The sequence below is a fragment of the Orcinus orca genome, chromosome X (genome assembly GCF_937001465.1).
Source record: "Orcinus orca chromosome X, mOrcOrc1.1, whole genome shotgun sequence".
NCBI classification, from domain to species: Eukaryota; Metazoa; Chordata; class Mammalia; order Artiodactyla; family Delphinidae; genus Orcinus; species Orcinus orca.
This window is the reverse complement of record NC_064580.1, coordinates 117,494,247-117,521,310: the sequence shown is the minus strand read 5'-3', so window position 1 is coordinate 117,521,310 and position 27,064 is coordinate 117,494,247. Positions and strand designations below refer to the sequence as shown.

General features: G+C 42.7%; 1 protein-coding gene across 1 annotated transcript in view; it reads right to left on the bottom strand.

Annotated features, from left to right (window-relative positions):
• ADGRG4 (adhesion G protein-coupled receptor G4) overlaps nucleotides 1–27,064 on the bottom strand; it is a 97,768-nt gene that overhangs the window by 37,954 nt on the left and 32,750 nt on the right. Inside the window, 13 exon segments of the mRNA XM_004278747.1 lie at nucleotides 2,071–2,249; nucleotides 2,541–2,784; nucleotides 4,031–4,103; nucleotides 8,174–8,354; nucleotides 8,357–8,425; nucleotides 8,584–8,614; nucleotides 11,676–11,754; nucleotides 14,932–15,200; nucleotides 17,726–17,847; nucleotides 19,901–19,988; nucleotides 21,679–21,691; nucleotides 22,170–22,215; nucleotides 22,601–22,656. Coding sequence (XP_004278795.1) covers nucleotides 2,071–2,249; nucleotides 2,541–2,784; nucleotides 4,031–4,103; nucleotides 8,174–8,354; nucleotides 8,357–8,425; nucleotides 8,584–8,614; nucleotides 11,676–11,754; nucleotides 14,932–15,200; nucleotides 17,726–17,847; nucleotides 19,901–19,988; nucleotides 21,679–21,691; nucleotides 22,170–22,215; nucleotides 22,601–22,656 — 1,450 coding nt within the window.

Here is a 27,064-nt window from a genome sequence, read left to right as displayed (position 1 = left end):
GGCTCATATCTTCTCTACAAAAAATGTAAGAAAGAACTATTACAATGAATAGGAGAATTATTCTGGCTTTAATATTCACTAAATGTTATCTCATTCTGCCCCTTCCAAAATAATATTTAGAATACAAAGTTGAAGCAGATGCTTTCACAAAATCAACATTTTCCCCAATCTGGGGGTAGGGGAAGGTGGGTATCTCGGCTGGGATTTATTGAAGAAATCTTTGTTTGTGAATGGAATTCATTTTGATTTCCACAGCTTCACAACTCAAAGGAGAGAAACAGTTGAGATCTTCATCAAATTGTCTGCATTAAAGAAAAAAAGAGGGCTTCCCTGGTGGCGCAGTGGTTGAGAGTCACGCCTGCCGATGCAGGGGACACGGGTTCGTGCCCCAGTCCGGGAAGATCCCACGTGCCGCGGAGCGGCTGGGCCTGTGAGCCATGGCCGCTGAGCCTGCGCGTCCGGAGCCTGTGCTCCTCAATGGGAGAGGCCGCAACAGTGAGAGGCCTGCGTACCGCAAAAAAAAAAAAAAAAAAAAAAAAAGAGCATTTTCAGCTGTGGCATTAGGGACTTTGCACATAGTAGAATCATAAGACATGTTTATCAAATGAAGGAATAAATAGAAGAATTAGAAAGGAAGTAAAAGTTGTGGCGCTTTCCTCAGATAGTTTAATCTAAATTTGGGGTGAATTAATTCATCCTGACAGTACTGTTAAGCAATTACAAGTGCATCTGTTCTTCCTGCCTTGTGAATAACAGGCTATGTTATTCACAGTAACCTTAACCTAGAGGAGGCTAGTCATGGACAAACCTTGGAGGCCTTCAGGAAAAGACAACATAAAATGATAACACACCTATCTGTATCCCCTATGAATTTGATATTCCTGCTCTGAAGGTTCAGCTGTTTCTCAAGTTTGAGAGTGCCTAGTGGTACAGAGGGTGCAAGTTTTCACTCAGTGCCAATGGAATCGAGTTTCTGGCTGCCATATGTCTGATGGCAGCATCCAGGTTGCAGTCGTAGAACCTGTGGCCCAAGAGGCTGGACTACCTGCCCCACTGGCTGAGTTACTGTCATAACTGACAAGCATCTCAGTGCTGGCTTCAGGCCCCTGGGCTCTCCAGGTCTATAGCTTGGTCCAACGACATTAAAATCCTGGACATGGTATTTACTACTACTCTTTCAAAGAAAAGTATGTCCATTTGGGCTGTATATTTGCTGATGAAACAATATCCCTCAAGGACAGCAGGGGAGCCAAGCCTAACTCACCCTCTTGAACATATTCCCCAATCAGATCCAACTATTATCCACTAAAAACCTTCCACAGTTCGTGCCTCTATATGCCATGGCTCCCCAGTGGCTCCACATGGGCACCAAGATATCAGCAAGTTAGCTGGCCAGAAATTTGATGGACGCTTGTGGCCACGGAAAGATTTTCTTCACATGCACCGACTTGCCCATGTAGAAATGGAGGCAGAGACTCCAACACTAGTCAATGAGCCTAAACTGGAAAATGGTGTGGCCTCACACAGTCCTGAAGCTGGTAGGCCCTTTGGAGATGATTCATCCTGCCCCCCACACCCCACCATGTTGAAGGTAGAGGGAATGGAGTTCCGAGTAGGGAAGTGATGTGCCCAAGGTCATGGAGTTAGTGAGTTGAGCCAAACTCTTCTGACTCTAAGTTTGGTCCCTTTTTTTTTAACCCACCATACTGCTTCCAGATTGACTACAGCCCTTGGAAATAGAACTGCTGATGGAGCCAATAGAATGAAAACTACAGGGGGATGAGGCCATTCTACCACCAGCACCGAGATGGAGAGAATGACTACAGCTAGGCCACCAGAGGTGTTCTGTGTGTGAACCGGAGTCTACTCTGGTCTTTAAGAAAGGCAACCAAAGGCCACTGCACTATGGTCCATCTGGAAGCACAGAACACGGAGTTATCATAACATCACCTTGAAGTTCTTAAGTTTTTGCTCTAGTTTGCCTTTCTGCTTACTTTAGGCCTTTACAGCTATCCTTTCCCTACACTTTCCCTCCTAACACCCATCTCCACCTCACGTCTGTCTCTGTACCTAGAAGCTTGGCTTCCTGTGGAAGAAGGTGAGCCTCTAAGAGTAATGTGCAGCTCAGCCGGTATTCTCGGTGGGGTGCGATGAGCACTAGCTTGGGGGCCACTAGCTTCTGGCCCCAATTCTGCTGCTGACGGGACTGTCCATAAGGCGTTCTCCTCTTCCTGCTTAAGGTTCCTCATCTGTAAAATGAGGGGATTGCACTAGACAATGTATGAGGTACCTTCGGATTTTAACAGTTTGTGACGATTGTTTGCAATTACCCATGCAATTTTTTTTCTTTACCTCCAGTCTCTTCTCTCCTCAGTGAATCTAATAACCCACTGATTTGTACATACTAAGTTCACTAGGTGCTTCTATGCACACTTTCTCAGTCCAGAGTAAGCCCAGGTGTGCACATGCACATGTGCATTTCGTTTTGAGGAGGAATCATTTCCCAAGACCACGTCTGTGGCCTCACACTAATTCAATACCTCTGGAATATAAGTATAGACAGTGTAGCCTTTTCTCTCACCATTTGGGGAGCTTGTTTTTGAAGGAGTGCCTTGGGCGGAGCCTAAAGATTTGAAAATGGAACTAGTTGCAGTTGACTTGACGGACGGTGTCAACAAGTTGTGCGCAAAGGTTTTCTTCAGTCTTTCCTGTTTCTGCCCAACATCGAGCTCACACAGGCTGCTGCCATCTGAAATGACTCCCCAAACAGTTAAAAACAGAAAACTCATCAAATTCTACACTTCAAATGTGTAAATTATACCTTAAGAATCCTGTTAAAAATATAAAGCCCAATGTACAGTCTGTTCGTTCTGGGTACCTCAAGGAGGCAGCTTTTCTATGAAGTTGTGAGAAGTAAGTTTGAACTATAATATGTGGTACAGGCAGGGCCAATTCACTTATCAAGGAAGACCGCTTTCCCTAGAGCCCAGCACAGGGACCAGCAGGTTACTGACATGCCCAGCAAAAAAGAACTGGATCTCTGTGCTACTTATAGCATCTTCTAGCTCAAGCATCGCCTTCCCTAAAGGCAATAAACTGAGCTTTGCATTGAGACTGAGCGAAGCTACCTGAATTGGATGGAAGAGCATTTTGATGCATAGAAAACCAGTTTGCCTGAACTGGAGATATTCTCAGAGGCAACACCAGAGTCCACTATACCTCCCACCGTGCAGGAAGGGCCACTGGTCCATCTGGGCTGCCACCAGCCAGGCATCTTAGGGATGCTGACAAGCTCTCTCCTCCACCATGACTTCTTGCTTCCCACATCTGCTCAGTCAACTGTTGGCTACAGGCCAGAAAGCCCCTGTGACCCAGTGCCCGGAACACCATAGGCACTCAATCAATGTTCTTTTTTTTTTTTTTTTAAATTATTTATTTATTTATTTTTGGCTGCGTTGGGTCTTCGTTGCTGTGTGCGGGCTTTCTCTAGATGCGGCGAGCAGGGGCTACTCTTCGTTGCGGTGTGCGGGCTTCTCATTGCGGTGGCTTCTCTTGTTGCAGAGCGTGGGCTCTAGGTGCGCGGGCTTCAGTAGTTGTGGCTCACAGACTCAGTAGTTGTGGCTTGCAGGCTGTAGAGCGCAGGCTCAGTAGCTGTGGTGCACGGGCTTAGTTGCTCCGTGGCATGTGGGATCTTCCCGGACCAGGGCTCGAACCCGTGTCCCCTGCACTGGCAGGCAGACTCCCAACCACTGTGCCACCAAGGAAGTCCCCAATGTTCTTTTAATTGAATTGAGACTTAAGTGACAGCAAGGACAAGCAGTCCAAGGAATTTGGGCCAAAAGCGAAGCTTCATTATGTTAAAATATGGCCGAAGTCACATCTTTCACCTGACTTCATTCATCTCCGCACAAAAGCACAAATCTTTTTCCTGACATGGAAACAGCCTCCATTTGATGCTGATGGTGTATGAACTCGTCAGGAGACAAGTAAATCTCATCAGTTTGGAAAACCTGTAAATTCAATACCTTACCCCAAATGGCATCTTACCAGTATCCACTGGGCATGCTCCTTCATCACCCAGTGGAACACAAAAATGAGGAACCCTAGCCAGGAGAAGAAGGTCAGTCTTTTTCAGCTTCTTTCACTCGCTGTCACCAATGCCTAGACTCAAGCCTACTCTTGTCACCATCAATACTCCTTCTAAGGAACCCCAAGGCTATTACTAGCTTTCTGAGGTCACCTTTCTAGCCTCTCTCTCAATGGTAGTGCTAGCAAGAAGGTCTGTATCAAGGTTTCATGTCAACCGCAGTTTTCCTCCTGGGCTGCTGTCTGTCCTAGAGCTTGAGAGATAAGGTCTGCAGTGGGAACCAGCCTCTGAGATGGCTCTCGGTGATACCCATATCCTGTCATTCACATCCTTATGTAGTCTCCTCCCATGTTGTACCAATAGAATATGGCAGAAGTGATGGCATGTCCCTTCCAAGATTAGGTTATAAAAGATGTTGTTCTCTCTCTCTCTCTCTCTCTCTCTCTCCAACCCACCCCCCTGGAAAGGATGACCCAGATAAGATTCAGAGCTGATTAGAAGCGACAATGGCAATTGTATTACAATATACAATGTATCAAATCAACACGTTGTACACCTTAAATTTACACAATGCTATATGTCAAATATATTTCAAATTTTAAAAAAGAGACATTAAAACTAGTGGTTACCAGTGGAGAGAGGAATGGGTAGGGGACTAAGAGGTACAAAGTACTATGTGTAAAATAAATAAGCTATAAGTATATATTGTGCAACACAGGGAATAGAGCCAATATTTTATAATAACTCTAAATGGAGTGTAACCTTTAAGAATTATGTAACATACATAATTGTATGTTACACCTGTAACATACGATATTGTACAGCAAGTATAGTTCAATTTAAAAAAAGAAAGAAAAGAAAAGGGACGTTAAACGCTCTGCTTTATGGAGTGCGGAGCTCTCTGTCTCTAGGAAGTTTCAAGTGGTGGCTTGTGACTTCCTGTCACTTGAGGGGAAGTTGGATCGGGAAGACCTGGCTTTCCTGGCCCCAGCACTGAGACTCTGATTCCAGGTGGGAGGCAGCAATCTGGAGGCTAAACGGTGACAAGTGACAAGCCCCACTACCTCCCCTGAGGGCTTTATCTCCATTTGTAACCAAACAGCAGTGGAGAGGAAGCCAGCAGCCTTCACTCTTTCTGAGCAGCAGCTACCTGGAAGGTGGTCCGGCAGCCTGATGAGAGCAAATCCCAGTCTCCAAGCAGGTAAAACTCCTCCAGCTTCAGCAGGAACAAGGGGCCACAGTGACAACCAGCCCCTCTTACTGCTCTGATTTCCTGCATGGAGTTCAGCTAGTTCTCAGACTTAAAGGTTATTCTGTGAATTCCAATGAGCTGCCTGCCAGCTCGCCCTTTCTTCCTGACAGCCTTCCTTTTTCTTTCCAATAACAGATTGATCTGCTTACTCACTAGCACATAGGCAGGAGGGAAGATGTCAGGTTTTTGTCACCTGCATTTTTATTTGTGCATCCCTCCTTCAGAAATGGCTCAGCAAGAGCATCATTTTTTCACACGACCACAGGGCAACCCCCTTCAGCCAGAATTACAAACTTGCCATCTGCTTTTTTTTTTTTTTTTTTTTTTTTGCGCAGTACGCGGGCCTCTCACTGTTGTGGCCTCTCCCGTTGCAGAGCACAGGCTCCGGACGCGCAGCCTCAGCGGCCACGGCTCACGGGCCCAGCCGCTCCGCGGCATGTGGGATCTTCCCGCACTGGGGCACGAACCCATGTCCCCTGCATCGGCAGGGGGACTCTCAACCACTGCGCCACCAGGGAAGCCCTACCATCTGTCTTTTAAATGGCTAATTTGTTCACTTGTTTCATTGCATTCTTGTTTTGAATATTTGAGACCTGTGTGTGTGTGTGTGTGTGTGTGTGTGTGTGTGTGTGTGTGTCCATGGGACTAGAGTTTGAAACTCAGAGCTCTGAAAACACCCCCTTCTGCAAGATGGCGCATTCTACCTTGTAGGCGGGACTAGGAACTAGCAAGCCTTGGTGCTTGATTGACATAAAGTGCATCTGACAGACGCAGACAGCTTGGCTCTGTTGATGTTGGATCTGGGCTTTGGTTTTCATCCTCAGGAGATCTCCCATTGGATTCTGCATCTACCCATCCAGGCTTCCCACTTAGACACGACTCTCTCCTTCCACCACAGGAATGGAGCACATGCTGTTTTTGCAAAACACCCCTCCCCCGCTTTAAGCTCTAAACTTCTTTGCTTTCTGGTTCTTTTATCAGCTATTCCTTTAACCCCTCTTTCCATAAGGTTGAGTGTGTTTCTCCTCAGAACTCGTGAGCCCAAGAGTAGCCTGGAGTTACTGCTTAGGAAGAAATCCACACAGGCACCTAGTTTACGAATCTACCTCTGTCCACATTCTAGAGCAAGGCAGCTTCGTTCTCAAAGCATCATGTTACTGAGACCAGGCTACCTCAGTGGAGGCCAGGTAAGGTCAAGAGGTAAAGTGCAGAACCATCACCGGGCCCTCGGTTGACGATCTAAGATACAACCAAGCACTGGTAGCCTCAAAGGAAACCACGCGACAGTAGTGTGGAGAGCTCCTAAAAATTCTGGCCCTAGTGTCAGAAGGAATAAAGACGGCACACGGACGGAGAACAACATATCTTGTGTCTCTTTATATTCCAATCAGAATTGGCCGTGTAAGGTTGGTGGAATCCAGTGGGACAAAAGTTCCAATTGATACACTGCATTGCTCTAAAATGAGATGGTTTCTTGAATCACAGGACTTGCCGTCAAAGAGTATACTTTAGTTTGGATTTTTCCCCCACGCCCTGCAGCACCTTGCCAATGCCTGGCCTATATTAACTGCAGAGCAGCTCATATTTCCCAAGGTTCCTCAGGGGTTAACAACCACAATAACAAAGGACTCTGAGGTTTTAAAAAATGTTCAATTTAAAACAAATTTTTAAAGTTATTTTCCCCCAGCAGAATTTCTCAGAACTTGTACCATGCTAGGGAACATTGTGTCATTTCAAGAATGGGGAGGGGTAGTTTTGTGCATTTCCCAAATTTCTTTGACCATAGAACTCTTTCTTGCTGAAGCACCCTATGGGACCACCAGTTCCCTGTACTCTGGTAAAAGGGTTTATTGAATGAATAAGTAGTTAAGAGCAATAAGGGAGACCTTAACTCAATGGACTGCCCAAGTCGACTCACAGCCTGCCCCAGTACCCCAAATGAGCTGGCCCAAACTTGAGGATAAGAGCATGGGGTGGACTTTGAGACGCCCAGGAAATCATTCTGCATGCCTCTTCCTGCCAAGATGTTCAGATAAGCAGATTATAAGAATTCAGATTATAATGAACAGCAGCAATTACTCAGAAGTGTATTAACCAGAGCCCTACCTTTTACTCCTCATGCCATCTTTGGCCTACCATTGAATAACTTCATTAATCCTTTGTTCCTCTCACCAGAAAACAGACAGGAGACTAAAGAGCTATAGAGTCATTCGTTTAGGGTCATCTAATTCAACCAGCTGTGGTGACGTTTTCAAGACTGATTTGTAGCAAAACCAAGACCAGAACCTTGGCTTCTTGCCGTGGCCCACTGCTCTTTGCTCTCCACGTTCAATCCTCTATGGCTCTACAATTTCCTAACCTGGCTCCTTCCCACAGTATGAGGATATCTGATGCAGCCAGAGTCTATGGGGTCAGCAGTTTAATGTTTCTACTGTCCAGTAATTGCTATGTTCCATGGGATTATGTACTTCAAAATGTCAACACAGGTGTGAATCTGTACACTTACGAGCACAATGTGTTGATGTAATGAATACTGTAGGGTGTACTGCCTATCAGTGTTCGATAGAGACATGGCCAACTAGCTGCAGTTGAGTTAGCTATCTGGATTTCTCTCTACATCCCTGAGTAAGAGAGAGTGGTCTCGTTTAATGAAGCCCTAACATCTAGCCAATGTTTCTAGTGGCTGCCTGTCAGTCATTGACAGCAGAGGCCCCTTGGATTATTTTTTCCTCCTTTGAAAAAATACTGAATACTAAAGGTAAGATTTTCCAAAGCAGCAAAAACCTTGATGGAGGTTTAGCTAGCCAGAGAAAGTACAGAGAAGCAACAGTTACCTTGCAAAGTGTTAAAAATGGCAAAAAGATACAAGAAAAGGATCCTCACAGCTCCCCAGGCAAAAAAGGCAAACCCCCAGGTGAGGCCAAGTAAGGATGTCAGGCTGGTTGTGCCTTTGAGGTCATGCAGCATCATCTTCCGTCGAGTCTTCTGGCTTTGGGATTTCATGGAATTCGGTTGAGCAAAAGAACAGTGCAGAACGTGGAGAGATTCATGAGAAACATGAGGCAAAAATCACCCACCACTGAGATGTAAAAGACAGGATCATCTTTTTTTTTTTTGTGGTACGCGGGCCTCTCACTGTTGTGGCCTCTCCCGTTGCGGAGCACAGGCTCCGGACGCGCAGGCTCAGCGGCCATGGCTCACGGGCCCAGCAGCTCCGCGGCACGTGGGATCCTCCCGGACCGATGTAAAAGATAGGATCATCTTTAATCCAACAACTGGGAGAGACCAAGGAGAGAAGGCCATTGTGAGGTAGAGAAACATGAACTCCTATTTTTAATGCGACTCTGACGATCACCGAGTCAGTTTCATTTCACACGAGAACACCTAGGCCTAGAGTGTAAACCAGCTCGACAGAGTTCTCTCATGCTCACTGCAGACAGAGCTGGCACCAGAACCCCAGTCTCCTGAGCCCCAGTCCAGGGTTCTTCCCAGCGTCAAGTTAAAAATCCTAGAGGATATTTCTGCCCTACACATGAAGAAACCTCTCAGTCCAATTCCCTGGGAGGCTATTCTCTTCCTCAATAGCAGAAAAACACATTATGTAATTCCCCCCGAAGTGGCTTACACCTGAGCTTGTATTTGCAGGATAAATTCTGCTTCGCATGATAAATTTCACAGTGAAAGGACACGGGTAATGACTGGCTTTTTGGACTGCTATATCAAATAGCGATGAGATCATCAGAGTTAATGAAAATTCAACAAAAAGAAGACAGCTCTAACTGTATTGCTTTCAAATATGATGTTTATTTTCAACCCCGCACCACAGCTACAGGTTTGAATTCCAAAAGGCAACACTGGTCACTGGATTGATTAACGGCTTTACAGTTTCTATTAAAGAAGAATTATGCAGTGATTTATGGGAACAGATAATTCATCTCATAACATTTCCAATTACTACATGCATTACCTGTGATTTTTGAACATAGACAAGCTTCACTAATTTAACTGTGTGTCAACTTAGCTGAGACCTCTTCTCCAGAGCTAGGAATATCCCCTGTGGTCATATTGTTCACGTTGGTGTGGATACTTTCATCTGTATGTGAGTTTGTGTGTGTTTGTGTGGGTCTCAAGGGAGTAGGGGTAAAGCATTTAATTTCCCTAATAGAATCTAATACTTAGGGTTCCCCAGATTTGTAGTTGCCAAGGGGGATGGGGGATGGGGGAGGGATGGATTGGGAGTTTGGGATTAGCGAATGCAAACTATTATATATATGTATAACTGAATCACTTTGCCATACACCAGAAATTAACACAACACTGTAAATCAACTTTACTTCAATAAAATAAATTTTCAGGACTTCCCTGGTGGTCCAGTGGGTAAGACTCCACGCTCCCAATGCAGGGGGCCCCGGCTTGAGCCCCGGTCGGGGAACTAGATCCTGCATGCGTGCTGCAACTAAGAAGTCCACATGATGGAACTAAAGATTCCCGCGTGCTGCAACTAAGACCCAGCACAGCCAAAATAAATAAATAAATATTTTTAAAAAATAAATTTTCAAAAAGATTTTAGATTTAATAAATATTGCTGCTGCATTCCTGCACATGCTTATTAGCCAATCTGAAGTGCAATGAATTGGGCATTCATTGCAAAATGTCTGTGGCTTATAACAAGAAAGACATTCAACTTCGTGGTCAAAAAAAAAAAAAAACAGAAAAACTTAAGTTTCCCTGAATATCATCTTCAGCCTTAAAAGAGGCTATAGAAAACTCTTTTAAAAAGGCGGCGCTATATATTTGGTTAGAGAATCATCTCCAAGACATACTGTTAAGTACGAAGCAGTGTATATCTACTATTTGGGTGACAAAGTGTACAAGAGAATATCTACACAAATTCGATTGTTGGCAATAAGAGTTGCATCAAGGGACGGAAACTGGGAAGCTTGGTGTTGGGAGTGGACTTCACTTTTCATCCTCTACCCTTTTGTACTTTTGAATTTTCTACCGTATGCATGTATTACTCCTTCAAAATATAATTATTTTTTAAAAGCTCTTAGAGCAGTCTGCCTCTTACTGACCAATTCACACATGAAAGGGCTTTTTCAGGGGGAGTGGAGTTGGTTTTGTTCTGGTTTTGCTTTTGCTTTTGATCTTTGAAGAAGAATCACCATTAGATACGCACTGGGGACCCTTTAAGTCACAAAACAAGCAAGGAGGGAGGATGGAGGAGGAGATGAAAAGGAAGGGAAGAGAAAAGGGAGAAAGAGAAAGGATAAGGAGCAATTATAATTACAAGGCATCTGCTGGCAGGGGCAATATAATTTTGACCCTCTGGAAACTGTCATCTCAATATGAAAGACGAAGAAGTTTGGAGGGCAAGACCTTGTGCATTTGATTCCAGTCCAGTGGGAGAGGAACTCTATAGTGAAAAAGAACTTGAGAGGCTATGATACAGAGAATGGATACGGGTAAGTAAAAAACAATCCAAAGCGTAAAGTGAGGTTGTGCAGTCTGAAGGACTGCATGGTAACTATCTACAGGCCTGTAAAAGAAGGTTCTGGAGAGGTAGAGCGACTTGAATAGCTACTCTCTGGCACCTGTGGTTGAGAGAACCAAAGAGATGGGCTTTATATATCAAAAAGAGCAAAGAAAAAGCAAGCAAGAAAAGTACAACCACAGGACAACAAAGCTGAGCCAATTTACAGAGGAAAGTGGTGGAGTCTTCTTCAGGGGAGACCTTTGTCGTTGAAATACAGAAACGTTTTCCAACCCGTTTCAGTATTTCGTTGGCCGTTCCAACTCCTAAGTTCTGCAAGCTTTCTAATCATGATAGCTGCCAGATGTCTACAATGCTGATTTCTTTTATTTATTATGTTTTCTTGCATGGTATTTACATCATTATTATAGTCCCATTTAATAAATTTGAGAGCTCTTTACCAGTCAAAAAATTAAATAAATAAATAGATAAATAAACTATTCATTAATTAATAATCGCTACCAGATATGTATCACCGATGGGACAGGCCACATGCTGAGCACTTTACATACATGGTGTCATTTTAATCTGCACCCAACGCTGAGAGCAAACATTATTATCCCCGTTTCCCAGAGGAGGAAATGGAAGGAAGAGGTAAAGTAAGTTGATTGACCAAGGTCATACTGAGCGCAGACACCTAACCATTATATCAGTGCACGCATGACTTTGTTAGGGTAAAAAGGCTGAGGCCAATTTCCTCCCTGAAGCCAGTGTCAAGACCAAGCCCCAGGCCAGGGAGCACCTCACCATACCCTGATGGCCAAGAGCGTTACCACTGGAGAAGCAGACATGCTGGTACTTACAATGGAGTCGTTGAGCTCAGAGTCCCATACAGATCTTTTTTCACACCGAGTATAATCACCACCACAATCGCTGGGATTCCTAGAGTGAGAAAGCAAGCCAAAGGCATCCCATTAGGAAGTGGGAGAGCTCCCGATCAATGACTGTTGGCACTGATACATTAAGACACTTTAAATGAGCCACAGATGTGTGGGCATCAAAATACCATTGTTTGCAAAATGTTTGTGAATTCTTCCAGGTTAAACATTTCTAGGAGTTCTCTAATCTGCTAAACTAAACAGCATGCCAATGGCTTCAGTACAACACCCACTGGTTATTAAAAATAGCACAAGTGCCAAAAATCAACTTGGCACATCTAGTTCATGGGAATGCAAGTTCGCATAAAGCATTTCTTCTCGGAGGATTGGCTGCCAATGTGTATCTCTTTCAACACTGCCCCTTAGTTCCCGGTCTCTTTTTGTCTAGGCCACCTTGGAGGAAGGGCACAGACAATCAGCTGCAGCCTTCAGTGCTTTTCTGACAGGGGAGCCGTTTCCACGCTCGTTACTAGTTTGACATTTTGACTAGATCGACCAGTTAATGATCAGTCAATTCAGCCCAAGTATAATAAAGCAATCAGTTCAGTCAAAGTGGTCAAACGTGACATGAGTATAGACACAGGGTTTAAAAATCCAATTACCTGTACATTTGCAAAACTTAAAAGACTTCTTTCTTTTTCACAATGTATTTCTCCTAAACTAGGAGCATAACACCTGCACACATTTTGGGGGTTTTGTAAGATACTTTCCAAAGCTGTTTCAAACCCCAGAGTGCCAAGCATCTTAAGAAATCCTCCATCGTCCTATCCTGTGATTAACAGGACAGTCCCTTCTGCTCTGTGTGTGGCGCACCTAGCACAGGGCCCAGCACGATGCAGATGAAAAAAATACTAGTTTGGGGCCGGAAGGGAGGGATGGAGGGAGGTCTCGCATTTAGGAAGAAAGTCGTGAGACAGTCCCCAAGCTGTGTTAACACTTTGCTAATTAAACCAAAAAAGATGCCTACTGGTTATTAAAAAATGTGGACAAATATATCTACTGCCTTCGACAGGGATTTAAATAAAGGAATGAAACCTTTTCAACAGGTTGTTTTGGCATTAGGAAGACAGAACTTCAAACACAAACAGAGACTAATGTTTATTTTCCTAACAGTTGATTGCATCTGTCTAATATTTAAACGCTCTGAGACTCCCTGTAGCGGGCCAGCTCTGCAGTGGCTCCCTGGCCGACCTTGCAGGGAGCCAGAGACCAAGCAGGCAAAGGCTTGTACCACGACTCATCTGAGTTTGGGTGGAATGCCTTGTGGTGATCCTCCACGAATTCGAGAAGACGAGGCAGGCCTGTGAGGAGGGGCTCCGAGGCCATCTCCTACTCTTCTCCCCAGAAGGCTGTCATGATGCAGCTTCTCATCGCCTCCCGGGCTCTGAGGCAGGGTGGGGCTTTGCACCCTGCGCCCTCAGAACAGAGCTGCACAGTAGAAACCACATAGCTTCACCTGAGAGCTGGCTCGTCAGCAGCAGGGAATCCTGTGACTCGTGTGGCAGCCATCTGCTCTCTCTGGTTTGGGTGTCATTCTTTATAGTGTGGGGAGAAAGGACCTGGGAGCTGGCAGCTTTAGCTACTTGTCTTTTCACCCTCTACGTAAGTCATCAACTGAGTCTGAAAGCGGCTCGTTGTATCTTTACTGGTTGAGCCGGTCAGGCCTTCACCATGGCTTGGCCTTGGCTTGGGTGTGTACTTGACACTCCTCAAGTTTTTCCTGCCTCCAATTACCAAGCCTTAGCCTTGCCTGCCTCCCCCCTGCACCCCAGAAAGTGTGTGTGGAATGTCCAGATCAAGGAGATGAGAAGCCAGCCCCGGGGAATACCAACACGAAGGAGCAGGTGAAGGAAGAAGGGTCGGACGAGGAAGCCGAGAATGAGTGATGCCGGGGGAACGAGTGCTATTCCCAGCCCCTGCACATTTAGCCAGATGTGGGATATCCGCCTTCTGGGTTATTCATGAAGCCTCTTCCACAACATTTTTCAATCTTCCAGTTGACTCGAGGTGAGGGTTGCCAGGCACAAAAGGGAGTGTTCTGACTGCTTTTGGCTTTGTATTTCTGACGGGTTCCAAACTATACTCAAACCACTTCTTAGATCATGCTTTGTTTAGCATTTGCCCGTCTCTGCTCCCCACATTACCATGGCTAATAGCACTAACCGTGTATCCAAAGAAAGCATGTACCACGTTAATGAACTCATTAAAAGGATGAGTAGCTAATTGCAAAGCTACTGTCTTCACCAAGGCAGTGGAAGATAAAATCTATCTTCCCGGGTATCCTACGCATCTCACTTAATACACATCCCTTATGGATCCAACACATTTTCTGAACCTCAAAGCCGGTTTGAATAGACAAGGGGTGGGGAAGGGCTGAGTTGTCCATGTCAGTCAGAAATGCAGGAAAGCCAACCAATGAAATGACATTTAAATTAGGAACTGCTCATGCTGAGTTCCTACCTGGCTTCTTCTATAGGGCAGCAGAACGGTGACAGTCATGAGGCGTGGTGTGAATGGGGGCATGTCTGAGCCAGCACCCTCTCACATCTTGCAAGTCTTTTCCCTGGCCCTTAAACAATATGACTGGATCCTAGAGGTCAAAGTCCAAACTATGGAGACAGACCCCCTGGTTCAAATCCCAGTTCTGCCACTTACTAGCTGTGTAAACTCTGGCAAATTACCTAATCTCTTTGTGCCTCAGCATTCTCATCTCTTAAATGGGAACAATGATGAAACCTTTCCCAGAGAGGTATTGTGAAGATTAAATGAGTATGAGACACTTAGACTAAACGAGACACTTCAAACCGCGTCAGGCTCATGGACCGCTACCTCAGTGTTGGCTGTTGTATCCGTGTGTATTTGCTGGGATTGTAACTTGAGTAAAGGGAAGGATAAAAGCTGACAGGTTCACTACTGTAGATCCAGCATTTAGCACAGCACACAAGCAGGTGCTCAGTAAATATGTGTGGACCGATTCCTCACCATAGAGGTTAAAAGTTGAATTTATAGAGCAATACAGACAGAAAAAGAAATGTCCACCCAAACACCAGTGAAGCAATCCTTAACTCCTTACCTATGATAGTAACAGCATTTGGTCCCAAATAATTTGTCTAATGGAGCTAGAATTAGACAGACACAGGCTTGAGACAAAGACATCAAGGAGCATGGCAGATATACTTGCCCCAACCAAACAGACAAAATTTAAGGATATAATTGGGAATGTATATATTGAAGACTTTGACTAGAGCAAAATACATGTGGACTGCCTCCAGACCCATCCAAGTCAAAGAAATGAGCAGGAAGTAATGAAGTGCTACAGTGGCTGTGATACAAAGGCCCGATTTCTGGAATGATGATGACTAGGAATTGACCAGAAATACCAGGTTTAGCATCAGTAGTGCTGTGCACAGGTTGATCAGGATTTTGGAAGGATGATCTTTTCGAAATTTGCTAAAGGAAAAGGCACAATGTTAGGTAGGGTCTCTGTTTTTGATTAAGCATCGCCATGTTTTATCTGCATAATAAGTGAAAGAATAAAAGAACTGCCTATTAAAATTAAATTATCCATATTATCTTATATGTACTGAATTTTCGAGTCCCCCACTCTCTTTCCAGGTAGAGTCAAAGTATTCTAAACATGGTGACCTTCACTGACAGGAATTATAATAGCCTCTCTCAGCTAAGCAGTCTCCTTTTTTCTGTTTCTTTTTTCTTTTGAAGAGAAGGAAGGAAAGAGTTTCCTGGATACTACAGTTCTCCCACCACTCCTTCAGCAGACTCAAGGCTGGATCTACATATGACCAAATAGCGGGATGACTTATGGAAACCATTTCAAGTAGCTACTTGGGTATTTCCAAAGATCCAGATATTTAGCATCATGGAAATATGACCTTAAGTTTCACTAAGTGATCACAATTGTACTTGTGAAAACTGATCCTGTATTTTCCAAATTAAAAAAAAATCTTTCCCTTTGATTCTTTTGCATTTCTATTATATGTCTATTGATTTAAATTTTGCAATTTTCATTTTGTGTGTACGTGGGTTTTTTAAATTGGGGTAGGGTAAGTACACAAGTCCTAAGAATGCAACTCACTGAATCTTTACAAATGAATACACCCGTGGAACCCCCACACAGATCAAGAGGTAGAGTGTTTTCAGCGTCTCAGAAGGCTCCTTCATTCCTTCTCCCATTAAATACCCTCCACTAGAGGTAACCAATAGTTTAACTTCTATCCGCATAGGTTTAGTTTTGCCTGTACTTGAAACTTCAAATAAATGGAACCATACAGCACGTTCTCTTTTTTTTCTTGCTTCCTTTGCTCAACTCTCTGTCTATGAGATTTAGATATTACATTATATTATGTAGAAGTATAGTTGAACCTTGGGAGTTAGGGGCACTGACCCTCCGAGCAGTCGAAAATCCGCTTATAACTTGTAGTTGTCCCTCCTCCTTATCCACGATTCTGTATCCTCGGATTCAACCAGCCCAGAATCATGCAGCCCCCATAGTATTCACTATTGAAAAAATCTGCATATAAGCGAACTCTCACAGTTTGTTTGAACAACAAACCCATGTTGTTCAAAGGCCAATGGTAGTTTGTTCATTTTTACTGCTGTGAAGCATTCTATTTTATGAATATACTACAAGTTAGTCAACTGTTAATGTACATTGGGGTTGTTTCCAATTTGGGGCCACTATAAGTGAAGCTGCTGTGAATATTCTTGTATATATCTTTCCGTGGACATATACAATCATCTCTCCCTAACAGTGAAATTTCTGGGTCAACAGCTGATGGATATTTATCTTTAGTAAGTACTGCCAAAGAATTTTCCAAAGTGTCTGTGCCATTTGTAGTTTTCCATATCCTTGTTGATCCTTGCTATTTTCAGTATTTTTAATTTTAACCATTCTGGTGGGGGCATAAAAGTATAATTGTGGTTTTGATTAGCATTTTTCTGATGAGTAATGATTTTGAGAACCTTGTCATACGCTTGTTAGCCATTTGGGTAGAGGTTAGGACTAGACATGGATATCTTCTTTTGTGAGGTGTTTGTTCAAGTCTTTTGCCCATTTTTTTTTTTTTTTTTTTTGCGGTACACGGGCCTCTTATTGTTGTGGCCTCTCCCGTTGCAGAGTACAAGCTCCGGACGCGCAGGTTCAGCGGCCATGGCCCGCGGGCCCAGCCACTCCACGGCATGTGGGATCTTCCAGGACCGGGGCACGAACCCGTGTCCCCTGCATCGGCAGGCACGAACCCGTGTCCCCTGCATCTCAACCACTGCGCCACCAGGGAAGCCCTCTTTTGCCCATTTTTAACTGTATTGTCTTTCTTTTGCCTTTTGCTCTGTAGTTTTTATATATTCTGCATACAAATCCTTCGTCAGATATATGCATTGTGAATATCTTCTCCCAATCTGTGGTTTGCCTTTTCACTATTTTCATGGTATCTTTTGATGAAAAGAAGTTCTTAATTTTAATGAAGTCTGATTTGTCAACTTTTTCTTTTATGGTTAGTGTTTTTGTATCCTGTTAGAGAAACCTTCTCCTATCTCAACCCTCTTGCTTTTTTATTTATTTATTTATTTGAGTAATTCTGATTCATTAGATTTTTTTAAACATCTTTATTGGAGTATAATTGTTTTACAATGGTGTGTTAGTTTCTGCTTTATAACAAAGTAAATCAGCTATACATATACATATATCCCCATATCTCCTCCCTCTTGCATCTCCCTCCCACCCTCCCTATCCCAGCTCTTGCTTTCTTAAAATTTAATTACAATCTTTTTTCTTTTTCAGAGAAGCCTTGGTTGTTTTGTTTTGTTTTTAACCTGCCCACTTCATAATCTAATGGATCTGGCCTCTCCCTATTGTGATAAGAAACTTTTTGTGAAACTAACATGAAATTAACAAGGTTACAATGCCAATAGCATCCATCAAACCAAACTAAATTTAGAGTGAGACTCTACCAACTTACTGAAAAGCTATGTATGTCACTATTGCAACTCCCAGGAAAATGGAGGAGATTCCACATCCGATATACGTTATAAGCACTAATATCCGTTCATTCACTGCATCCACTGCAGACCTGGATAAATCCTAGGGAATGCAATGTGTTGTATTTTATACATTTGCCAGGGCAAGTTTATGGTAAAACACTTCCAGTGCTCACTAACAGGAGGTTCCCAGGATGTACAGCATCTCTGTTAAAGCTCTTACAAAACCAGAGTATGTACATGGATATATGATAACACTGTATATTGTTGGTTGAGTATGCCTAGTGCAACTTACTGTGTATAAGGCATGGAGAGCCATCAACAGTACTGGAAGAATATTTAGTCCTTGGTTTTATTGTCATTAACATGTTTCACACTTCAAATATAACCAAACTAATAGATGTGAATTTGGGATACAAAGTGAATTATTATCTGTACTGAGCGTCCCAAAACACTGCACAGAACATCAAAAAATGTACCTTTCCCTTAGACCTTAAATAATTTTCATAAAATTAAGTGACAAAATGGACCTTAGAGATCACATAAACCAGTAATTTCTTAACCTGAGGACCATAAAAGACCTGAAATGGTACGCAAAATTATTTGAATGGTATGCATTGTACTGGGAAGACAGTCCATAGCTTTCATCAGATGGTAATGGAGCTTCGTGACTCATAAAAGGTTAAGAAGTGCTGGTCTACTCTGGTAGTTCTCAACTGGACACAATTTTGCCCCTGCCCAGGGACATGTAGCAACGTCTGGAGACATTTTTGGTTGTCACAACTAGAGAGGGTGCCACTGGCATCTAGTGGGTAGAGGCCAGGAATGCTGCTAAACATCCTAGAATGCACAAAACGGCACCCACAACAGAGAGTTATTTGTCCCAGAAGAGCAATAGTGCTGAAGTTAAGAAACCCTGGTCTGTTCCAATCTTTCACATTTCAGAAGACAAATGTAAGGTCCAAACAAGTGAAATAACCTGACCAAGATCACATAGATAGTTAGTGACAGAGCTGGACTGTGGGCCCTGGTCTTTTGACTCATGCCATAATGTTCTAACCAATTTGCAGGGGAGTAAACAAAATTCTTAAAGTTCAATAATTATCAGTGGAGCACCTCTTATTTGTTGAATAGATATGGTAAAAAGAAAGAAAAATATAAAACAGACTCTTAGCCCTCAAGGAGTTTACCATTAGTAGAAGAAACAACTCATACACAACACATTCAGATACTAGTATATACTATGTACAATAAAGTAATTTAGGAGAACTAACAAAGTACTCAAGGGTGGGTAGAGAAGAAGGAAACACATTTGAGAGCCATTTTGAAGGAAAACGCATCAAGTCCTGATGTTAGGGAGGACCATAGGAAACGAAGGAGATAGAAAGGTTAACAGTGACTCCGAGGCTCTAAGCCTGGATATGCGAATTGATCAGATAACTCTTGTTTGGTTAAGTACCACAAGCACTAAAAAAATATGCACTTCCCTACAGTGCAATTAGACAATATCTATTACAATTTAATATTTTAATTGGAAGCAATTCTACTTCCATCGATTTATTCTACAGAAATGCTTACACCAATATTAGAAGACAAATAAAAATGCGTATTACAGCATTGTTCATAACAGAGAAAAACAGTAACAACTCAAATGCCTACCTATAGGGGATTGGTTAAATTCATTGTGTTAAATCCACACAGTGGAATACTATAAATGTATTTTTTAAAAATTAAGTAGATGGATATGTATTTGCCTGAAAGCTGTCCAGTATATATTGTTAGGTGAAAAGCAAGTGGTAAAAACAGTATGAATAATTCGACCCTATTTTTATAAAACAAAAACATATATTAATATACACACAGGAAAAGAACCTGAAAGAATATACATAAAGGTGTTAAAGGTGGTGATCTCTTGGGAGGGGGGATTATAGGGACCTTTTCTGTAATGTTTGAATTTTGACAAGCAGGCATTAATTTTATAAGGAGAAAAATAAATATTTGTTTCAATTTGCTCTACTTTGAATGAACAAGGTAGGGGGCTGTTTTTCCACTTGCGTGGAACTTTTCCACAACTTAGTTCACACATATATTTCTGGTCTGTAATCTAATAAAAAGTTGTCAAAATTCTATCAAGGAGTGATTGAGAGACAACTCACCATTAAGACTCCAAAATGGGTGAGATGGTCACACTGACAGATTGTGTAATTTAGGTTTGTTTCCTTTACTTTGCAGCCTGACGTCCACCTTGCCCATCTGCAAGCGACAGAAGGGAATTTCAAAGCAATTTTGCTTTTCTCAGAAATGTTTAACTTTTCATTATATGTACCTTTCCAAAGTGTGCTATAATTAGTATCGTTTGTTAAGGCAGCAGGATAGCCGTATAATTGAACACTGAAATTAAATTAAGTCTAATAGGCAAAAGTGACTTGTGGGGAACTTCGTAAATGGCATAACTTCTTTGGTTCTCACTTTTCCCATTCTTCTGCAGATTAGGACAGACTTCAATGATGAACAACAGTTCTACCACCATGCTGGAATGACAGAGTAAGGACTGTTTTTTCAAGGAGCACAAAGGGGAAACAGGTAGATCTAGAACTTTTTGAAGGGCATGAGCTATGGAATATAGGCTGACACGTGGGCCTCCTTGGTGGGACTGGAATAAACATCTGAAACAGCCAGCTCAACCCAGAATTCAAATGGTCTCAAGTGCTTTGCATTTAAGCCAGATGATGGTCTGGAACTCCTCAGGGCCAATTAAAGCCTCTGGTCTATTTGCCACCTGCCTAGTTTCTCACTCCTAAGCATATTCAGGGTTCTAGAACTAACCCACATACCTCAAGAACCTGTAGAGCTTGCGTACTAGACCAGGTTTAGAGTAAAACCTCCAGAGTAGTACTAGACCAGAGGGGTTATCCTAGGGCAGGCATCTAAGTGTGGTCAAAATTTGTCCATCCAGGATAATGATAATAGATCCCAGAAGTTCTGGATCCATGGACAGAGGGGTAGGGGCCAAAGATGACCTGGGAGGAGCCCAGCAAGAGGCATTATGAACACACAGATCAACTTACTGAGGCTGTGGGGAACAAAGCCTACCATTTTACGGAAATCTTATCCTGGGCGACTTGGAGGGGACCAGAAAAGGACAGCGCTATCTCTGTTATAGGAAAGCAGTAGTATTCCACATGCCAGGGAGTCGAATGGGAAGAGGATTTCCCCCTTTTTCCCCCAGAACTCCGAGGATACTAAAAAAAGGAAAAGTCCCAGGCAGAGCTTCCACAGGTGGAAGGCCTGGTCCCAGAGCCACTCCTGACATTCCAGGGGCAATTGCTTCTGTGTGGAATTCTCTGAGATTTGGCTATATCCCTGGAGATTCCAATGGCAATGACAAGCTTAAGAGGAACCCATTCAGCAATCCCCTTCCACGACCCCTTCTCTCTTTTTTTTAAATTTTTAATGTTGATTTACAACATTGTGTTAGTTTCTGCTGTACAGCAAAGTGAATCAGTTATACATATACATATAACCACTTTTTTTAGATTCTTTTCCCATATAGGTTATTACAAAATATTGAGTAGAGTTCCCTTTGCTATACAGTAGGTCCTTGTTGGTTATCTATTTTATATATAGTGGTGTGTATATGTCAATCCCAGTCTCCCAATTTATTCCTCCCCCCTTTCCCTCCGGGTAACCATGTAAAAAATCAAATTTTTCACATCCGTGACTCTATTTCTGTTTTGTAAATAAGTTCATTTGTACCATTTTTTTTAGAGTCCACATATAAGCGATATCATATGGTATTTGTCTTTCTCTATCTGACTTACTTCACTCAGTGTGACAACCTCTAGGTCCATCCATGTTGCTGCAAATGGCATTATTTCCACGACCCCTTCTCTTATGGTCCCCAAAGACTCATACCCAGCCAAGCAGGAAGGACCCTTCGAGACCAACTAGAAAGTCTTATTCCCTTCGTGAAAAGATAAAAAGATTGAAGCCCCTAGAGAGTAAATGGACCATCCAAGGTCACACAGTCAATGTAGAAGAGAAGAAGGAAAAATGTGGCCAGTCTAATGGGAAAGACAGATAAAGAGAGCCAGATCTTCATCCCTTAACTTTCTTCAAACAGCTCAGGACTGCTCTGTACTGGGTCTTGCAACTTTGTTTCTTCCAGCTTGCTGAGTTATGTGATTTTTTCCCCTGATCTCCAAAATAAGTCTCTTCTCAAAAAGAAAGTTTTACAAAAACTCCCATGCCCTAATTAGATATGAAACTCATGTTTGTATCTTGGTCACTCAGAGTCCCCTGTAGGGTCTGATAAGACAATAACTTCAGTACAACTCGCTCCCATGTAACTGCCAGATAGCAACATGGTCAGGGGCAAAGTCTCATTGAGAACCAAGGCCAAAGCTTGCTAAGAAAAATACTTACTGTTATTCTCAAGGTCCCAAAAGGCACAGTGAACTTGATCATAATTCTAGAAAAAAGAAAAATCAGAGGCAAATACCTTTCCTTGTGATCGTTACCATACAATGACAACTACACACAAGTGTTTTCTTCTCAATGTTTTCTCAAACACTAGACACACACACACACACACACACGGACCGTTTGTGAGTTGGTTTTAAAACGAACCCCAAGAATCTTGGGGTTTACAAGTGAGAAAATAGTATGTTACTGCTGCATGGTGAACTGGTATGTGTCCTTTAAAGCATTTGGTAACATAAGAATTTGCCACGTCCTTCTGGTGCAAAGTCCAGGAGGGGACCGTAGATGGTCAATGCAGGTCTGATGTGAGGTGGGTGTTTCTTGTGGAACTGTGGAATTTGAGGCTCACAGCTGAGGTCAAGCCTTATGGATACAAGATTGAGCCGCCTATCATTAGGCCTAGTGAACATTCCTGAAACACTCTTGCAATCTCCAAGGAAATGGAGGGCAATGAGAAATTGGTTATGGGGGATGCTTGGAGAGCTGTGGCCCCAGCCAGAATGAAGAGATCTTACCCATTAAACATGCTTCATTTCGTATCTATTTCTGTTTAAGTTCCCTCTCCCACTCTTCCTTCTTCCCTACTAGAATTAAGGTCCATGAAAAATGTGCTGTACCATATGGTCTTTTAGATTGGCAATGAAGGAAGCTATTAAGACTCCACACTGGACATACATTAACATCAAAGAATGGAATAGTAGTTCATTCTTATACCACGGCTAAATTTGATCGTTTATTAATATATTCTTTATGTTATGCCATACGACTATGGTTTTAATCCTTTGGTGATAATTAATACATATTTTAATGCTCTTCATGGAAAATCAAAGGATAAAAATGTTCCATTATTTTGAATGAAGTGGTTTGCCTCCCTCAAAAATAAACGGAATTAAATATCATTTAGAGTGATGGGACAACCAAAAGATCCACATGCCCCCCCAGTGACTCCCCTGCCAATCTGCCATTGTTCTAGAAACCCACTATATTATTTATCCCTTTAGGCTAAGGCATTATTTCTAGAAGGCCCCAATTACAATACACCTCTGCTACCTGGAATGGGACAATTTTCATTAAGTCTTGGAATCACATCTGTTAAGTAGCCAATGTTTTTTTAAAATATTTATTTGTCTGCGCAGGGTCTTATTTGTGGCACACGACAACCCTCCCAACTTAGTCTAAGAGATGTAGTTTTCTGTAGTGAAAAGGCCAAAGTTGGAGAAACACACTGCGACCCAGGGTTGAATTAACCTGCTCTCTGGCTTTATTTCCTTGACTTACAAAATGGCGGCTGTTCAGGGAAAGGAAGTAAACCATTGCTCACTCTTCCACCTTCTGGCTCTAGGCTCCAGTTGTACCTATTTCACTTCTGAACCTTTACAGAAGCAGTGTCCTCTGCCGGAAACACTCCTCCCTCCTTTCCTCACCCTTTTTCATCTTCTAGCTGGTACTCAACCTCGGGTCTCAGCTGATGCCTCTCCTACAGCTGGCCTTTCCTGAGCTCCCACACAGGGGTAGATGCCATCCCTGTGCTTCCAGAGCCCCTGTGCCGTATTGTACTTGCCTCGTGCTTTGTCCCTCTCCCCGAGGACTGCCCGCGAGTGGAGGGGTGGAAGGGGAGGCACGTGTTTTCCAGGAGTGGTGTCTTATCAACGATCCTTAAGGTAGTATGTTGTAATGACAGTTAAGATTTTGATTAAAAGATGTTAGAAGAAGCAGTGTGAAAGCAGGGCTGTGAGACTCAGAACTTGGGGGGGGGATGGGATGTAGTTAAACGGTGGCATCTCTTGTAAGTGCTTACTCCCCCAAAACAGTGGCCCAGGTCCCAGCCTCAGGTCACCCCCTTCCATGTGAGAACCTCCCCCCACCATCCAGCACCACACAAGACACACAGTAGGAATTTAATAAATATTTCCTAACTGAATAAATAACTGGGTGAATAAATGAATAAACTGTGTCACCTCCAGCAGGTCCCTTCCCCTCTCTGGGTCTCAATATCCTCATTGGTAAAATGAGGAGATGGGACACGATGAATTATAAGGACCCTTCCGGTTCTGAAATTGATGGTAGGCTACTTCTAATCCTCCTTCATCTAGCACTATGACGTCTGAAGGCTAATTTTGGCAAAGATCTTTAATCTCTTTCAGTGGAAGGTGTTAGTGAATAAAAATGACTTATTAGGTGTGAAATCTATGCAAAACAGGTTTATCTTTTATTCTACAAAAACAAGCACAGCTCTCTGAAGAAAGGAGAGAAGCTAAGACTAAAATAATGGCATCTGAGATGATACAGAGAAATTACAAGCTCACCAAAATGGCCTGAGTGCTATGAACCACATTCTTAATTTTTATTAAAATTATTTGTTCCTTAACTGGCCTGTCCTGGGTCCAACCTATTATTTCCGTTAAAAAAAAAGGTCTAATAAATATATAGCTACTGAAAACCTGTTGGGTACCTAGCCTTGTGCTAGGTGCCATGAAAATAAAACATGCCTGAGCCATGATATATGCCACAACCTCCTTGGGAATACCAATCTAGAAGCTAGGCAGAGGTGTAAGACAAGAATACAAGCAGGGGGGTGAGGACAAGAGCAGGGACTCATGAACTCCAGGCAAACTTCCTGGGTGGAATTTGAGCTAAGCCCACAGGAACAAATAGAATTTAGATAGAGGGGGAGCAGTTATGGAATTCCAGGAGAACTGAGCATCATACAGACATAGCTAGAGATAATGTGTTATATTTGAGTTGGTATGTGGTATGTTTAAGCTGGCTCAGTACAACCTCCCCCAAAATAACTCTGTGAAAATTTGACCATTAGAAATGCATTTCTTTGGATAGCATCCTTAGAAAAATGCAAACACACCCAGGTATTAACCTCTTAAATACTTGAACTTTGGAGTCAGACATCCTGGGTTTGATTCCTAGCTATGCCACTTCCTAGCTGTGTGACCTTGGGCAAAACTACTTAACTTCTTTGTCTTAGTCTGTTAGGGCTGCTATAACAAAGTCCAGATTAAGTGGCTTATAGACAACAGAAATCTATTTCTCAAAGTTCTGGAGGCTGAAAGTCCAAGATCAAGATGCCTACATGGTTGGGTTCTAGTGAAGGCTTGCTTTCTGGTTGATAGATGGCACCTTCTTGCTGTGTCCTCACATGGTGGAAAGGGTGAGGGTGCTCTCTGGGGCCTCTTTTATAAGGGCATAATTCCCATTCATGAGGGCCCCAGCCTTATGACCTAATCACTGCCCAAACGACCCACTTGCTAATACCATCACCTTGGGGGTTAGGATTTCAACACAAGAATTTTGAGGGGACACAAACATTCAGATCACAGCACTCTTTGAGTCTTGGTTTCTTGTGAGAAGTAGATGAGCTATTAAGTGTAAATAACAACAATTAATAGCGATCATCAACAACATCATGCAGGGGCTTCCCTGTTGGCGCAGTGGTTAAGAATCCGCCTGCCGAGTCTGTCATACAGAGTGAAGTAAGTCAGAAAGAGAAAAACAAATACCGATGAATTTGGTAAAGTAGCAGGATACAAAATTAATGCACAGAAATCTCTGGCATTCCTATACACTGATGATGAAAAATCTGAAAGTGAAATCAAGAAAACACTCCCATTTACCATTGCAACAAAAAGAATAAAATATCTAGGAATAAACCTACCTAAGGAGACAAAAGACCTGTATGCAGAAAATTGTAAGATACTGATGAAAGAAATTAAAGATGATACAAATAGATGGAGAGATATACCATGTTCTTGGATTGGAAGAATCAACATTGTGAAAAGGACTCTACTACCCAAAGCAATCTACAGATTCAATGCAATCCCTATCAAACTACCACTGGCATTTTTCACAGAACTAGAACAAAAAATTTCACAATTTGTATGGAAACACAAAAGACCCTGAATAGCCAAAACAATCTTGAGAACGAAAAACGGAGCTGGAGGAATCAGGCTTCCTGACTTCAGACTATACTACAAAGCTACAGTAATCAAGACAGTATGGTACTGGCACAAAAACAGAAAGATGGATCAATGGAACAGGATAGAAAGCCCAGAGATAAACCCAAGCACATATGGTCACCTTATCTTTGATAAAGGAGGCAGGAATGTACAGTGGAGAAAGGGCAGCCTCTTCAATAAGTGGTGCTGGGGAAACTGGACAGGTACATGTAAAAGTATGAGATTAGATCACTCCCTAACACCATACACAAAAATAAGCTCAAAATGGATTAAAGACCTAAATGTAAGGCCAGAAACTATCAAACTCTTAGAGGAAAACATAGGCAGGACACTCTATGACATAAATCACAGCAAGATCCTTTTTGACCCACCTCCTAGAGAAATGGAAATAAAAACAAAAATAAACAAATGGGACCTAATGAAACTTCAAAGCTTTTGCCCAGCAAAGGAAACCATAAACAAGACCAAAAGATAACCCTCAGAATGGGAGAAAATATTTGCAAATGAAGCAACTGACAGAGGATTAATCTCCAAAATTTATAAGCAGCTCATACAGCTCAATAACAAAAAAACAAACAACCCAATCCAAAAATGGGCAGAAGATCCAAATAGACATTTCTCCAAAGAAGATATACAGACTGCCAACAGACACATGAAAGGATGCTCAACATCACTAACCATTGGAGAAATGCAAATCAAAACTACAATGAGATATCATCTCACACCAGTCAGAATGGCCATCATGAAAAAATCTACAAACAATAAATGCTGGAGAGGGTGTGGAGAAAAGGGAACACTCTTGCACTGCTGGTGGGAATGTGAATTGGTACAGCCACTGTGGAGAACAGTATGGAGGTTCCTTAAAAAACT